The sequence below is a fragment of the Aulonocara sp. 'chitande type north' Nkhata Bay genome, linkage group LG18 (assembly GCF_057382095.1).
Source record: "Aulonocara sp. 'chitande type north' Nkhata Bay isolate Kocher_YH1m ecotype deep benthic linkage group LG18, A_spYH_male_GT1.1, whole genome shotgun sequence".
Taxonomy (NCBI): Eukaryota; Metazoa; Chordata; class Actinopteri; order Cichliformes; family Cichlidae; genus Aulonocara; species Aulonocara sp. 'chitande type north' Nkhata Bay.
Window position 1 is genome coordinate 37,369,379 of NC_141361.1, and position 14,638 is coordinate 37,384,016.

General features: G+C 47.2%; 2 protein-coding genes across 2 annotated transcripts in view; both read right to left on the reverse strand.

The window, feature by feature from the left end:
• brinp2 (bone morphogenetic protein/retinoic acid inducible neural-specific 2) overlaps positions 1-14,638 on the reverse strand; it is a 289,760-nt gene that overhangs the window by 78,802 nt on the left and 196,320 nt on the right. Inside the window, exon 6 of the mRNA XM_086271078.1 lies at positions 3,618-3,854. Within this exon, the coding sequence (XP_086127204.1) occupies positions 3,618-3,854 (237 nt within the window). The remainder of the gene's footprint in view (positions 1-3,617; positions 3,855-14,638) is intronic.
• LOC147309127 (uncharacterized) lies at positions 7,673-9,293 on the reverse strand. Its single transcript, XM_086271510.1, has one exon. It carries the CDS (start codon positions 9,068-9,070, stop codon positions 7,673-7,675), a length of 1,398 nt encoding a protein of 465 aa, XP_086127636.1. The 5' UTR covers positions 9,071-9,293.

Consider the following 14,638-nt stretch of genomic DNA (forward strand, 5'->3'; position numbering starts at 1 on the left):
AGCTCTGAAAGTCAAACAATATTTGTCATGTAGATTAGCCTCCTCTCTTTTTTCTGCATTCATTTTTCATCCCAACTCGCCTCATGCTAGGTGACTGGTAGTGTGTGAACGTGAAATTGGATTGTGAGTGTTCCCTAAAATTAGATAAAACTTTGATGATCCCCTGAATGCAGTCATGCCTGTGGCTGAGCAATCTATGCCTGCCTGTGCTTTGGTCTGCCCTTTGTTGGTGTGTTACAAACTGGGGAGCCTTTCCGGATATTTTCTTAGCTCATTGCTCAAACACACAGGGCTGCAGATGTACTAAAGGCCTCATATTCTATGACAAACAACACAAAGTTAAGCTCCTGACAAAACCCATAAAGTCAGCAGAACAAGAAAAACCATGCAATTACACATCCTCCTCCTGTCTGTGCTCCTTGTCAGCGCCTCTTTATAAAGACTTAACACGCAGCAAAAGGAAGTAAAAGAAACCTTGCAAAGTCAGGTGCTGTCAAAATGAGCCTAAGTGAATGCACAAAAATGCTGTTTAGCAACATAATGTCACTTAAAGAGCAATTTCAACCTATATGTCAGCACACACACACACAATCTGCTAATCTCTGTGAGGAAACTCAAGATGCTCACAAAAAAACTGCCAGAAACCCGTCTCCAATTAAATTCTGCCTACATATTCCAAGTCATTAAGAAGTGAGCTGGTGATGTGTTGAGATGTAGCAAAGGAGAAAAAAAAACAATGCTTTATCCAGTTTAGGAAATAATGTCCGAGTTATTCTGCATCATTGCCATCATTATATGACACACCTGTGTCTTGCTTTCTATGACGAATAGGTCGGCTTGCTGGAAAACAACAAGAGTGAGATTGTTAACCTGATTGAGGCTCTCTCATTGTTTCTCAGCATGCTCAAGTATAACCTTCACTTTCCTGTAAATTGGTCAGAAACCATGGTTATGGCCAGAAATTTTGGCAGTGATGAACAAGCTTTTCATGTATTCTGTAGCTTCTGTGTTTTTATTTTTTGTTTGTTGTTTTTGAAAATTTTCAAGTTTCAAAAACTTTTATTGGCAGTAAATCAAATTTTTAATCTGGACTATGATTGTACTACATTATGTTTATACAGCACCGGCTTAAATACTAAATTCTACAAAGTAACATCAAATGTATTGTGTGCCTATCATTTGCACATAGATTGAGACAACATTTAACTTTTTTAATAACTACATACTTTCCTCACCTGTGCCCAGATGCATATTTTCTATATAAATCGTGTAAACCTCAGTAATGACAGTGCTTATAGTCTGTGGTTCCAAAGTATCCTCATGCAATCAAAAGTTAAAATACGGTATGAGCAAACTGCAACCATAAACCCATTAGGAAAGTGATTACTGAGGCCATCAATCAAAAATTGCTCAAAAACTTAAATACACCTTCTTTAAGTATACAGAGGAGTGTCCCCGCCGCCGCTGGTCATTGCCACCAATTTGAAATTTAAGGTACTTCTGCACTGGCTTTAGATTTAAGGCTCGGGAACATTGCTCTGTCTTTGAGGATCCACATTACAGCATTAGCATTAGTGTAAGCTAATGCTGCTTGCCTTAGCTTGCATTGCTGCTAGCAAAATACTGATTTGAGTGGATAATATAAGCTAGCGCATTCAAACTTTAATGATGTCTCTGCCTGCATTCTGCTGATCTACTTGGATCAATTAATGCTGCAAATAAATGTAAATCTAGTTAACTTTAGCTTGCTAAAAATATTACTAACACAATACTATCTAAATTGAAATAATTAAAAAATGTAGCAATGTTTTCTAACTTTTTTAATTATTTACAAAGAACAGCGGTTTTCTAGATGTTACACAGAACAGCCTACTTTTAATTATACTTTGCTGTATTTGCAATAAAAGTATCATTACTTGTATACATACTTTTCATTCTTTCCTACTATATCCTGACCAGCCACACTATTAAAATCACTCGTCTAATGATGTTAGGTACTAATTCTTGTTCACTGAAAAGTAAAACTACAAAGTCACTTTAAGGTTTAGATAGATAATGTCAGAGGTCAGAGTAGAGTGGCCAGACTGCTTTGATCTGAAATAAAGGCAAACATTCAAATGACCGCTTTCTACAATCAAGTGGTTGCCAGAAAACAACATCTCTGCTTATCAGAAGAGCATCTCTGAGCATACAACATGTTAAACCTTGGAGCAGATGGTGCCACTTCAGTCAGTTCGCTCCACTCAAATGACCACACAGTCACCAGATCTCAGACCAATGAACCAAACTGACCAAAATCCCCCTTGTTGAATCTATACAACAAAGAATTAAGGCAATTCAGAAGATACAGGGGATCCAAACTCTTACTAACAAGAAGTACATACTTAAGTGTTTAGTGAGTATATCAGGCTGTTAATGAAGTTTGCATTAACTGAGCTGTGAACCGAGTACCAACTTATTGTTTTGGTCTGTCAGAAACTTGCAAACTGACTAATTATGAACATAATCATAGCAACACTTCACAGGTACACACTGTATAACCAGAGTGTTACTGAGCATAAACTGCTTCCAGCTTGGAGGAATAAATCATCACCACCCCACCTGCTGCATCTACATCTGGTACTGGAACCGAACAAACTTGTGCAACACGCTCCCTGTCCAGCTGTCCACAGCTCATCCTTTCTGTACAGCCTACCTCAATGCAAGGCCAGCAAATAAGATTTTCAGTGTTATTATAGCTGTGTGGAAAATGTTGCTAAGTAATGTCAAAACTAAAGAAAACGAATCTGCATAAAAACCACAAATACTCTAAGGATTTGTAATTCATTGAATATTTGTTTTGTATCTAAGAGGTTTAAAGAGCAGAACAATTCAGTATCAACTCATTTGTTGAACAACATTTCTTCAAGCTTCTTTCTGAAATTAAATTGCTGCTAGTGCTGAGTGCACTGCACTCTTGCTGGTTATCCAACTATTTCATTGCAGCTCCAAGCAAGCATTAAATAGACATACTGTGAGTCTTTTTGATTCTCAAGTGTAATGCTAATTATGCTGAAATATGAACAAAAAATATGTTTTAGTTTTTTTGGACAGTGTACGATTGTGGTTCCAACACTGTGTGCTAAAGCAGACTGGTGTGGTCTATAAATATTCAAATATTATTTTAGATTTACTAAATGCATAGAAGGATAATTGTCTTCTGGACTGTAAGTGGCTCACACTAGCTGTGTGTTGAATGTGTTACATACATATCTGCTGGAAGAAAAAAAAACCTGAACCTCAAAGATCCAAGTCAAGTGGAACATATTTTTCGATGGATGTTAAAGTTGTTCCCATAAGTGTTACAGGTTTCATCACAACGACAACAGTGACAAGACATATAGCATCTGAGAATCAAACTCAAAACACCACACCGCAGACTTACCGCCAAAATACATCTTGCATTAGTTATCAGCAGGCTTTTGAATCGCCATACAAACCTTTTATACGCATTCAGATGTTAAGTGAAGCATTTTTCTTCCAAAGCAGTTCAGAAACGAAACCAAAGCATTCTTCAGCGCAACCTCTTTATAGCTCAACTGCAGCTCAACAGCTTGCTTAGAAACATGAACCCATACCTGATTCCATGAACTCTTGGTTGAAGTTGTTCCACGCCTCTTTGCTCTTTTCCAGGTTCTCCTCCATGACCTTGATGTCAGCAAAAGGACAGTTGCATTCTGGGAAGCGAGGAGAGCACCGGCACCAGCAGTCATTGTTGCGACAGAGCAACTCGCCCTCCGAGTTGCATGCCACGTAGCTGAGGGCTGCCTCCACAAAACGCCCACGCAGAAACTCTGGCAGGACATCTTGTAATCCTGGAAAGAAAAGGAAGCACATGGTAAAGCATTTGGGATTTTTTTTTTTTTTAGAATGCTCTTATTTTTGAACAAGCAGACTCTAAAAGAGTCATATTTTATTTTAGGCTATTTTTAAGGCTTCAAGTAAAAATACATTTTTAGCACTTGCGATTTAATTGAGAAGACTGTGAAGTAAAATTCTTGACATTTGGCATTTCTAACCCAGCTGATTTCTTGTAGGATTTTAAACAATTGTTAATTTCCTTTATCATACACTCAACCAAAATATAAACGCAACACCTTTGTTACTGCTCCCATTCCCCATGGGATGGACGTAGAGACCTAAAATTCATTCCAGATACACAATATAACCATCCCTCCCAAACAGTGGTCACAAATCAGTCCAAATGTGTGGTAGTGGGCACATCTGCTATATTGAGATAATCCATCCCACCTCACAGGTGTGCCACATCAGGATGCTGATCTGACATCATGAGTAGTGCACAGGTGTACCTCAGACTGCCCACAACAAAAGGCCACCCTGGAATGTGCAGTTTTTTGCGCTATTGGGGGTCTGGGGACCCAGAACTGGTCAGTATCTGGTGTGACCACTGTGGAATACACCAGGCACAAATACACGCACACGCAGGTATGTACTGCCAATTTCCACATTTATTGAATTGTTTGTTTCGACAGCTGACTCAGTCGCACAGCCTGACAGCTCACGAGCCCAGCTGATCTCCTCGCCGCTTCTCCCCGTCTCACTATAAACACAGCGGAGGGAGACCATCATCAGTACATAAACACCATCAGCTGTTCTTACCGGCCTCGCAGCGCCGCCCTGTTGAGCCTTCTGCTCCACTCCTCCCCGGCAGCTGCGCCCGGGGCCACGCCTCCGCCACACACCCCCACCGCCCGTTCGAGGCCGGGGAGCCGTCCGGCCGAGCCAACTCCCCCCCTCGCGAGCGAGAGAGGAAATCGGCCACCGCCATCTGTGCCCCCGGCCTATGGATCACCTTGAACTTAAAGGGCTGCAATGCCAGATACCACCGGGTGATCCGGGCGTTGGCATCTTTCATGCGGTGGAGCCACTGCAGCGGGGCGTGGTCCGAACAGAGGGTGAATGAGCGTCCCAGGAGGTAATAGCGCAGGGAGCCGACCGCCCACCGGATGGCCAGGCACTTCTTCTCCACGGTGCTGTACCGGCGCTCGCGCTCCGCTAGCTTCCGGCTGATGTACAGGACAGGGCGGTCAGCTCCCCTCACCTGCTGAGACAAAACGGCTCCCAGCCCTCTGTCCGAGGCGTCAGTCTGCTGAACAAACGGGAGGGAAAAGTTAGGAGTGTGAAGCAGCGGCTCCCCACAGAGAGCGTTTTTCACTCGCACAAACGCCGCCTGGCACGGCCCCGTCCAGTGGACCAGATCCGGGGCACCCTTTCGAGTGAGATCGGTCAGGGGGCTGGTTAGCTGCGCAAACCCCGGCACAAAGCGACGATAGTAACCCGCCAACCCCAAGAACCGTCTCACCTCCTTTTTCGTCCTGGGGCACGGGCAGGATGCGATAGCCGCCGTCTTCTCCACCTGTGGCCGCACCTGCCCGCCCCCCAGGTGGTACCCCAGATACTGCACCTCCCTCCGTCCAACCGCGCACTTCGTCGGATTGGCCGTGAGCCCCGCCCCCCTCAGGGACTCCAGGACCGCGGCCACCCGCAGCACATGCTCCGCCCAGGTGTCGCTGTGGATGATCACGTCATCCAGGTAGGCGGCAGCATACGCCGCGTGCGGACGCAGTACCCGGTCCATGAGACGCTGGAAAGTGGCCGGGGCCCCGAACAGGCCGAACGGGAGTGTCACGAACTGGTACAAACCGTACGGAGTGGAGAAGGCCGTTTTCTCCCTGGCCTCGGCAGACAAGGGAATCTGCCAATAGCCCTTGGTTAAGTCCAGCGTCGTGAAAAAGCGGGCCGTGCCTAACCGGTCCAGGAGCTCGTCGACCCGAGGCATGGGGTAGGCATCAAAGCGTGACACTTCGTTCACCCTGCGATAGTCGACACAGAACCGTATAGACCCATCCTTCTTCGCCACCAGAACGATGGGGCTACACCAGGCGCTGTGCGACTCTTCTATTACTCCCATCCTCAGCATTTCCGCCAATTCCCTCTGCACGATTTTTCGCTTATGCTCCGGGAGCCTGTAGGGCCATGAACGCACCGTCACGCCGGGCTGCGTCACGAAATGGTGCTCGATGAGGGACGTCCGGCCGGGCAGGGGGGAGAACACGTCCGCAAAGCGCTGTTGCAACGCGACAACGTCCGCTCTCTGGGCCTGTGTGAGATGGTCATCACAAGGGAGGGAGGTGGGAATGATAGAATTTGGCACCTCAGGCCCCAACTCATCTCTCTCCTTCACCAGGCTCACCAGAGAAGCGGTTTCGACCTCTCGCCACAGTTTGAGGAGATTGAGGTGATAAATCTGCGCGGCTCCTCCCCTGTCCGACCGAGCGACCTCATAGTCCACGTCCCCGACACGCCGTGTGACCACAAAGGGACCTTGCCACTTGGCGAGCAACTTCGAGCTGGAAGAAGGGAGTAACACAAGCACTTTATCCCCCGGTGAAAATTGCCTGAGTCTAGCCCCTCTGTTATACAGGTGTTGCTGACGCTGCTGAACCTGGAGCAAATTCTCCCGTGACAACCTCCCCAAAGTGTGGAGTTTTGCTCTCAGGTCCAACACGTACTGAATCTCATTTTTGGCGGGGCTCGGACCGTCCTCCCAGCTTTCTTTAATCAGGTCGAGCACCCCACGTGGCCTCCTGCCGAACAGCAGTTCAAAGGGAGAAAATCCCGTGGAGGCCTGGGGCACCTCCCGCACCGCGAATAACAGAGGGTCTAGCCAGTGATCCCAATTGCGTTCATCCTCGTTAATGAACTTCCGAATCATGGACTTTAAGGTCTTATTCAGCCGCTCCACCAGCCCGTCAGTCTGAGGGTGGTAGACGCTGGTCCGAATAGATTTAATGCCCAGTAATTCGTACAGTTCCCGCAGTGTACGAGACATAAACGACGTGCCCTGGTCAGTCAGTATCTCTTTCGGGATTCCGACTCGGGAGATGACCTGAAACAGTGCCTGCGCCACACTCTTAGCCGAGATGGTGCGCAGCGGAACTGCTTCCGGGTACCACGTTGCGTAATCCACCAGGACTAACACAAAGCGGTAACCGCGTGCACTCCGGTGAAACGGCCCGATGAGGTCCATGCCGATGCGCTCAAACGGGACCTCAATGAGGGGGAGAGGGCGCAGAGGCGCTCTCGGTATGGCCGGCTGGTTAACAAGTTGGCAGTCCGGGCAGGACGCGCACCAGCGGCGCACATCCGCTCGGATGCCAGGCCAATAAAATCGGGCCGTTATTCGCTCCAGAGTTTTCTCGTAGCCCATATGCCCTGCCATGGGGTTATAGTGGGCCGCCTGGAAAAGCGTTTCCCGGCGGCCCTGCGGCACCAACAACTGGGTGTGTGTTTCCTCAGTCTGAGTGTCACGATTCACTCGATATAATCGGTCATTTAATAAGACGAAACGCGGGTAGGTCTGCGCGGCCTCAGGGCGCACCACGTGACCATCAATAGCCATCACTTGGTCAAAGGCTGAGCGTAGGGTGCCGTCACGAGACTGCTCCAGTGGGAAATCACCCATGGGGGACACTTCCGGGGCCGGCGGGACGTCCCATGAGGGACCCGCCGGCTCCTCCCCCCCGGAGTCGGTGTCGGACGACCCCGCGTCACCGCTGAATGCCGCGCACACGCTACACCCCGCTTCCGGTCGTGATCGCACTCCCGCGTACTACCCCAGTAGCTGATGAAACCCCGGCCAATTGGTACCCAGAATCAGGGGGTGCGACAGGCGCGGGCTAACCGCCGCCGTTACCCTATGTGTATGGCCCTTGTATTTTAGCAGCAGCGGCACTATGGGGTACCGGTGCACATCACCATGAACACACCTCACCTCCACCCATTCTGCCTCCAATAATGCCCCGGGGCGAACCAAGCCTTGGTGCACGAGGGTCTGTGTGCAGCCCGTGTCCACCAACGCTTGGCGTATACCCCCTCGAGTCCTTACCGGAATACTGTATGTCCCTCCTGGACCGGGGGAGGGTGCTGGGGTGCCAGCAACGCGGAACACCTGCCCCACTTCCATAAGCGGACAATCCCTCCTCAGGTGTCCCGGCTGCCCGCACTTCCAACACTCCGGCCCCGGCGTTTGTGCTGCCCTCCATGGCTCGGGGGCGGCTCCACTCGGCTCAGTTCCCCTGGACGGCACCATCGCCGCGAACGGGTTAGTGGGGCTCAGCGCCGGCAGCCGCTCTGCCTGCCCTGGTGCCGGCACACGGCGCCTCGGGGCCGGCACTGGGGCCTGTTTGGTCGGCCTCCGTCCGGCGTCCCCGGACTCCCCTGCTCCAGCGGTAAGGTGGTCCTCCACCAGCGTCACCGCCACCTCCAAGCTTGCGGGCCGGTGGCACCGGACCCATCTCGCCGTCTCCGCTGGCAATCCTTCCGTGAACTGCTCCAGCACCACCTTGTCCACCAGCTTCGTCTCGCCCTCCGATGTTCCCGGCTGCAGCCAGCGCACCGCCGCGTCGCGCAGCTGTCGGGCCCAGGCGAATGGTCGGTCCGTTGTAGCCAGCCGACAGGCCTGGAACCGCCGGCGATGGTCTTCGGCGGTGAGCCCCAGCCTGTCCACCACCGCCCGGCTCACATCCGGGAAGCTGCTCCTTGACGCCGGAGGCAGACTCAGGGCCGCTGTTTGTGCCTCCCCAGACAGCAGGGGGAGCAGCCGAGGGGCCCACTCCTCCCGCGGCCATTGGCAAGCCTCCGCCGTGGCACGGAAGGTCTCCAAAAAAATCTGTGGGTCGTCCCCGTCCCCCATCCGGGGCACCGTCACCGACAGTGGCAAGGGCTTCGGCGTGGCAGCGGCCCCGACCAGCCGCTCCAGAACTTGTGTCTGTCGGTCCGTTTGCTCCCGCAGCGCGGCCAGGTGGGCACGCTGGTCGGCCGCCTGATCCCGGCTCATCGCCGCCATCTCCGCCAGCATCTGCGCCAAGTATTGCAGGGGCTGGGCGGGTGGCGCGGCCTGTGGGTCGGACATTTCCCCACCGGCACTTTCCTGGGTTTCGGCACCACTTGTGGAATACACCAGGCACAAATACACGCACACGCAGGTATGTACTGCCAATTTCCACATTTATTGAATTGTTTGTTTCGACAGCTGACTCAGTCGCACAGCCTGACAGCTCACGAGCCCAGCTGATCTCCTCGCCGCTCCTCCCCGTCTCACTATAAACACAGCGGAGGGAGACCATCATCAGTACATAAACACCATCAGCTGTTCTTACCGGCCTCGCAGCGCCGCCCTGTTGAGCCTTCTGCTCCACTCCTCCCCGGCAGCTGCGCCCGGGGCCACGCCTCCGCCACAACCACCATTTGCCTCATGCAGTGCAACACATCGTCGCATGGCGTCTATCAGATTGTCAATTGTGGCCTGTGGCATGCAGTTGAGCGTCCCTGAGACGGTTTCTGACAGTTTGTGCAGAAATTGTTTGGTTGTGCAAAACAATTGTTCCAGCAGCTGTCTGGGTGGCTGGTCTCAGACGATCTTGGAGGTGAACCTGCTGGATGTGGAGGTCCTGGGCTGGTGTGGTTACACGAGGTCTGCGGTTGTGAGGCCGGTTGGATGTGCTGCCATATTCTCTGAAACACTTGTGGAGACGGCTTATGGTTGAGAAATGAACATTCAATGCACGGGCGACAGCTCTGGTTGACATTCCTGCTGTCAGCATGCCAAATGCACGCTCCCTCATTGCTTGTGGCATCTGTGGCATTTTGCTGTGAGACAAAACTGCACATTCCAGGGTGGCCTTTTGTTGTGGGCAGTCTGAGGTACACCTGTGCACTACTCATGATGTCAGATCAGCATCCTGATGTGGCACACCTGTGAGGTGGGATGGATTATCTCAATATAGCAGATGTGCCCACTACCACACATTTAGACTGATTTGTGACCACTGTTTGGGAGGGATGGTTATATTGTGTATCTGGAATGAATTTTAGGTCTCTACGTCCATCCCATGGGGAATGGGAGCAGTAACAAAGGTGTTGCGTTTATATTTTTGTTGAGTGTGTATAATATACTGAACAAAAATATAAACACAACACTTTTGTTTTTGCTCCCATTTTTCATGAGATTAACTTAAAGATCTGAAACATTTTCTACATACACAAAGGACCCATTACTATCAAATATTGTTCACAAATCTGGTTAAATCTGTGTTAATGAGAACCTCTCATTTGCCGAGATAATCCATCCCACCACCATGTCAAGGTGCTGATTAGACAGCATGTCTATTGCACAGGTGTGGCTTGGACTTTCCACAATAAAAGGCCACTCTGAAATATGCAGTCTGATCACACAGCACAATGCTACAGATGTCTAAAACCAGTCAGTATCTGGTGTGGCCACCATTTGCCTCACACAGTGCAACACATCTCCATTAGATGTGTTGCACTGTGTGAGGCAAATGGTGTGCAATGGGCATAGAGTTGATCAGGTTGTTGATTGAGGGCTGTGGAATGTTGGTCCACTGCTCTTCAATACTTGTGCAAAGTTGCTGAATATTGGCAGGAACTGGAACACGCTGTCATATACACCGAGCCGAGCATCCCAAACATGCTCAATGGGTGACATGTCTGGTGAGTATGCGGGCCATGCAAGAACTGGGATGTTTTCAGCTTCCAAGGAATTGTGTACAGAACCTTGCAATATGGGGCCGTGCATTATCATGCTGTAAAATGAGGTTATGGCCATGGATAAATGGCACAACAATGGTCATCAGGATCTCAACATGGTATCTCTGTGCATTCAAAATATCAACAATAAAATGCACTCGTGTTCACTGTCCATAACCCCACTGCCACCATGGGCCAGTAAATCCACAATGTTGACGTCAGCAAACCGCTCACCCACACGATGCAACACAAGCTGTCTGCCATCTGCCCTGAACAGTAAAAACATCTGTCAACAGAACACCTCTCCAACGTCCCAGACGCCATCAAATGTGAGCATTTGCCCACTCAAGTTGGTCACAATGACAAACTGCAGTCAGGTCCAGACCCCGATGAGGACAACGAGCATGCAGATGAGCTTCCCTGAGACGGTTTCTGACAGTTTTTGCAGAAATTCTTTGGTTATGCAAACCGATTGTTGCTGCAGCTGTCCGGGTGGCTGGTCTCCACCTGGTCGACCATTCTGGAGGTGAACATGCTCGATGTGGAGGTCCTGGGCTGGTGTGGTTACATGTGGTCTGCAATTGTGAGGCCGGTTGGATGTACTGCCAAATTCTCTGAAACGCCTTTGAAGACAGCTTATGGCAGAGAAATTAACATTCATTTCACAGGCAACAGCTCTGGTAGACAATCCTGCAGTCAGCATGGCAACTGCACGCTCCCTCAAAAGCTGCGACATCTGTAGCATTGTATTGTGTGATCAAACTGCATATTTCAGAGTGGCCTTTTATTGTGGGCAGTCTAAGGCACACCTGTGCAATATTCATGCTTTCTAATCAGCACCTTGACATGCCACACCTGTGAGGTGGGATGATTATCTCGGCAAACGAGAAGTTCTCACTAAAACAGATTTAGACAGATTTGTGAACAATATTTGATAGTAATGGGTCCTTTGTGTATGTAGAAAATGTTTCAGACCTTTAAGTTCAGCTCATGAAAAATGAGCAAAACAAAAGTGTTGTGTTTATATTTTTGTTGAGTGTATATAGTAGACATAGCCTTAGGAGGATATGATCACGGTTTTCACAAACTACAAAGTAGTTTCAGCTATAACATCGATTCACAAGCTATAACACTGGAGCGATGCCTTGAAGTGAAGTGCCAATATTTTTGAATCAGCCACAATATTAGAACCACCAGCCCATTCTCATTGAGGTAATACCATTTTGCCAAAAAATACTGGTGTGGCCCATTTCCTTCCATTTTCTCTGCCATGATACACCGTTTTATGGCTTTAGTGAGACAGGCCAGGTACTTCCAATTCCTAACTTGTCAGTGATTGTGATTACTCTTGAGAATAGGTATATTTTACCCCAAAATAAGTTTGTTTTATGGATCTAACGAAGCAGTTTTTAAACCTCATACCTTACCCAGGATATTTCACTAGTTAAATCTAATCAGTCTTAGGGGCCTAAACTTAACAAGAAAGTAAAAAGTGTGTAAAAAAAACAACACAAATCTGTAAGAGAGGAAAGAAAGACAGAATGATCCCACACAGGTTTCCAAATCATGGTATCTTGGCTGACATACCTGCAACTTATACCACCACTAGTCCCTGAACCTACTAATGTAGGTCTCTAAGATCGGTTCACTTCTTAACGGTTGATATTGCTGGGACTAACTAGCACTGTATTACTACTTAGGATGGGAAGTCGTTGGAACCACTGTCAGATAATTGAATAATATTCTGCTGAATATAAAGTTCTGCTGGTAAACTTTGGGCCTTGGATTTCATGTGGCTGTTACTTTGAAATGTAGCATTTCAAAGTCGTTGCATATCAAGGACACTTGTTGACCTAGGCTACAAACAACAGACAGATTCCAAACTAATATGTCGGATATGACATAACAAGCACAATTCATAAAGACCCAAACCCACTGCCAAGATGCCTGACATCACAGATACACTCACAGAAATGTGTACCATTTTTGAGGCAGAGCTGTTTTGTATATAAACCCAATTCCAAAAAGATTGGGTTTGTGTAAAAAGTAAATCAAAACACAATGTAGTGATTGGTAGAACTTAGAAACTTGTATTTATAACAACAGAACACAGAAAACATCAAATGTTTAAACAGAAATTTTGCTATTTTATGAAAAATCTTTTCATGAAAAATTATTTTTTAATTTGATTGCACAAACAAACAAAAAGAAAAGACAGAAAAGGCTGAAAAAGAAGAAACAGTATGAAGAATATTTTGTCTGCTTTGCAGAAGATCAGTAACATTATTGGGTGTAAAAGGACTATCTTATAGAAGCAGTGTTTCTTAGAAGTAAAGATGTGCAAAGGTTTACCAATCTGCAAAAAAAGGCAAATAATTGTGGAACAATTTCAGTTTGTGTTCGCATCTACAGTACAAAGTGCATAAGAGAATCTGGAATAATCTCTGTGTGCAAGAGACAAAGCTGAAGGCTGAAAATCAGTAAATCAGTATGTAGATTCTTGTGATCTTTAGGCCACACATCTGAAAGTATATTGATTTGCTCTCCTGATATTTAGACTGTAGTATTGATATTTTAATCTTTTTCACTTAGAGTAAAGATACTCTAAGCGATCAGCGTGAGTAACAAGCAGAACAATTACATTCTCTTCCACTAGACTACCTGCTCTAATTAAATGGGTTGCCAACTGCAAGTAAAACAGAAGAAAACGAAGAAGAAGAATAACAATAGATAAATATTTGAAAAGAAAAAGTAGTCAGTCTGACCTGGGTCCTGGAGAAACTTGCGACCCAGTAGAAGGCAAAAAAGGTATACTGGGGAAAAACTGAGCTAATTCTGCTATGCCTGGTGCGCCGGGAAAAATGATCAAAATGCTTTTTGTGACATTTTTGTTTGGCGGTGTGCCGTGTGATTTTTCTAAGGTGAAATATGTGCCGTGGCTCCAAAAGGTTGGGAAACACTATTCTAAACACATGTTGCCATGTTATCTACAAATACAGATTAAAGCTCACTCATGCAAAGTAGAAACTATATGTGAACATAATCCAGAAATGTTGCTGTCTTCTCTGGGCCAAAGCTCATTTGTGTATAAAGAGTCCAGGTGCTAAACTTTCCTGCCTACAGTCCAGACCTCTCACTAACTGGAAAGATTTGGTGCATCGTGAAAAAAAATGCAACAGAAGAAAAAAAGACTCTTGATCAGAGTCCCAAATTTTTCAGAATTAAGTTGCACGTGGATTGTAATGTAGTGGCACATGCTTATATATAGTTAGAACATTAACTAACATACACTATGTTGACAAAAGTCACTCCTCTCAGTCTCTAAATTTAGATGTTTTCAGTCCCTTTGCTACAGGTGTATAAAATCAAGCACCTAATCATGCGGTTACAAACATTTGTGAAAAGAACTGGGCATTACAAAGAGCTCACTGAATTTGAACATGGTGCTCTAATAGCCTGCTAGCATTGCAACAAGTCAGTCTGTGTTATTTTCTTTATCAACTCTAAGTTACTAACACTCTGCTGACTAAATAAATGCAGAGAATCCTCCTCGGGCATTAAGATAATCACAAAAACTGTGCCCCAGGATTTTCATGACTTGGGTTTCCATGCCCAAGCAGCTCCTGAAAGCGTCATGTAGGTGGCCTAGTAAATGTGTTCATGTACACATATGTATATACACAGTACAATATGAGCAATTGTATTAACCCAGTGAGATAAAGATGGTTATGTACTTGTTTTATTTTCAGTTGCAATTCCTAGTTATGATGACAAGTAGGGATGGGTACCGGTGTCCGGTGCCATGATGGCACCGGTTCTGACATAAACGGTAGTAACCAGACCGAAAAGCAGCGCACATTTCGGTGCTTTATTTCGGTGCTTTTTTTTCCTGAGCTGTGATACACTTTAGATTCTAGCCAATCATTTTACATTTCCGAGGATAGTAGGCGGGGCCAGGTACATACGTTCTGTTAGAGCAGAGCTACAGATTAAAAATGTCCAAGGCGAAGCGGTCAAAAGTCTGGCT

Coding starts and splice junctions, on each gene's coding strand:
- LOC147309127 (XM_086271510.1), bottom strand. CDS start 9,070: ATGTGGAAATTGGCAGTACATACCTGCGTGTGCGTGTATTTGTGCCTG.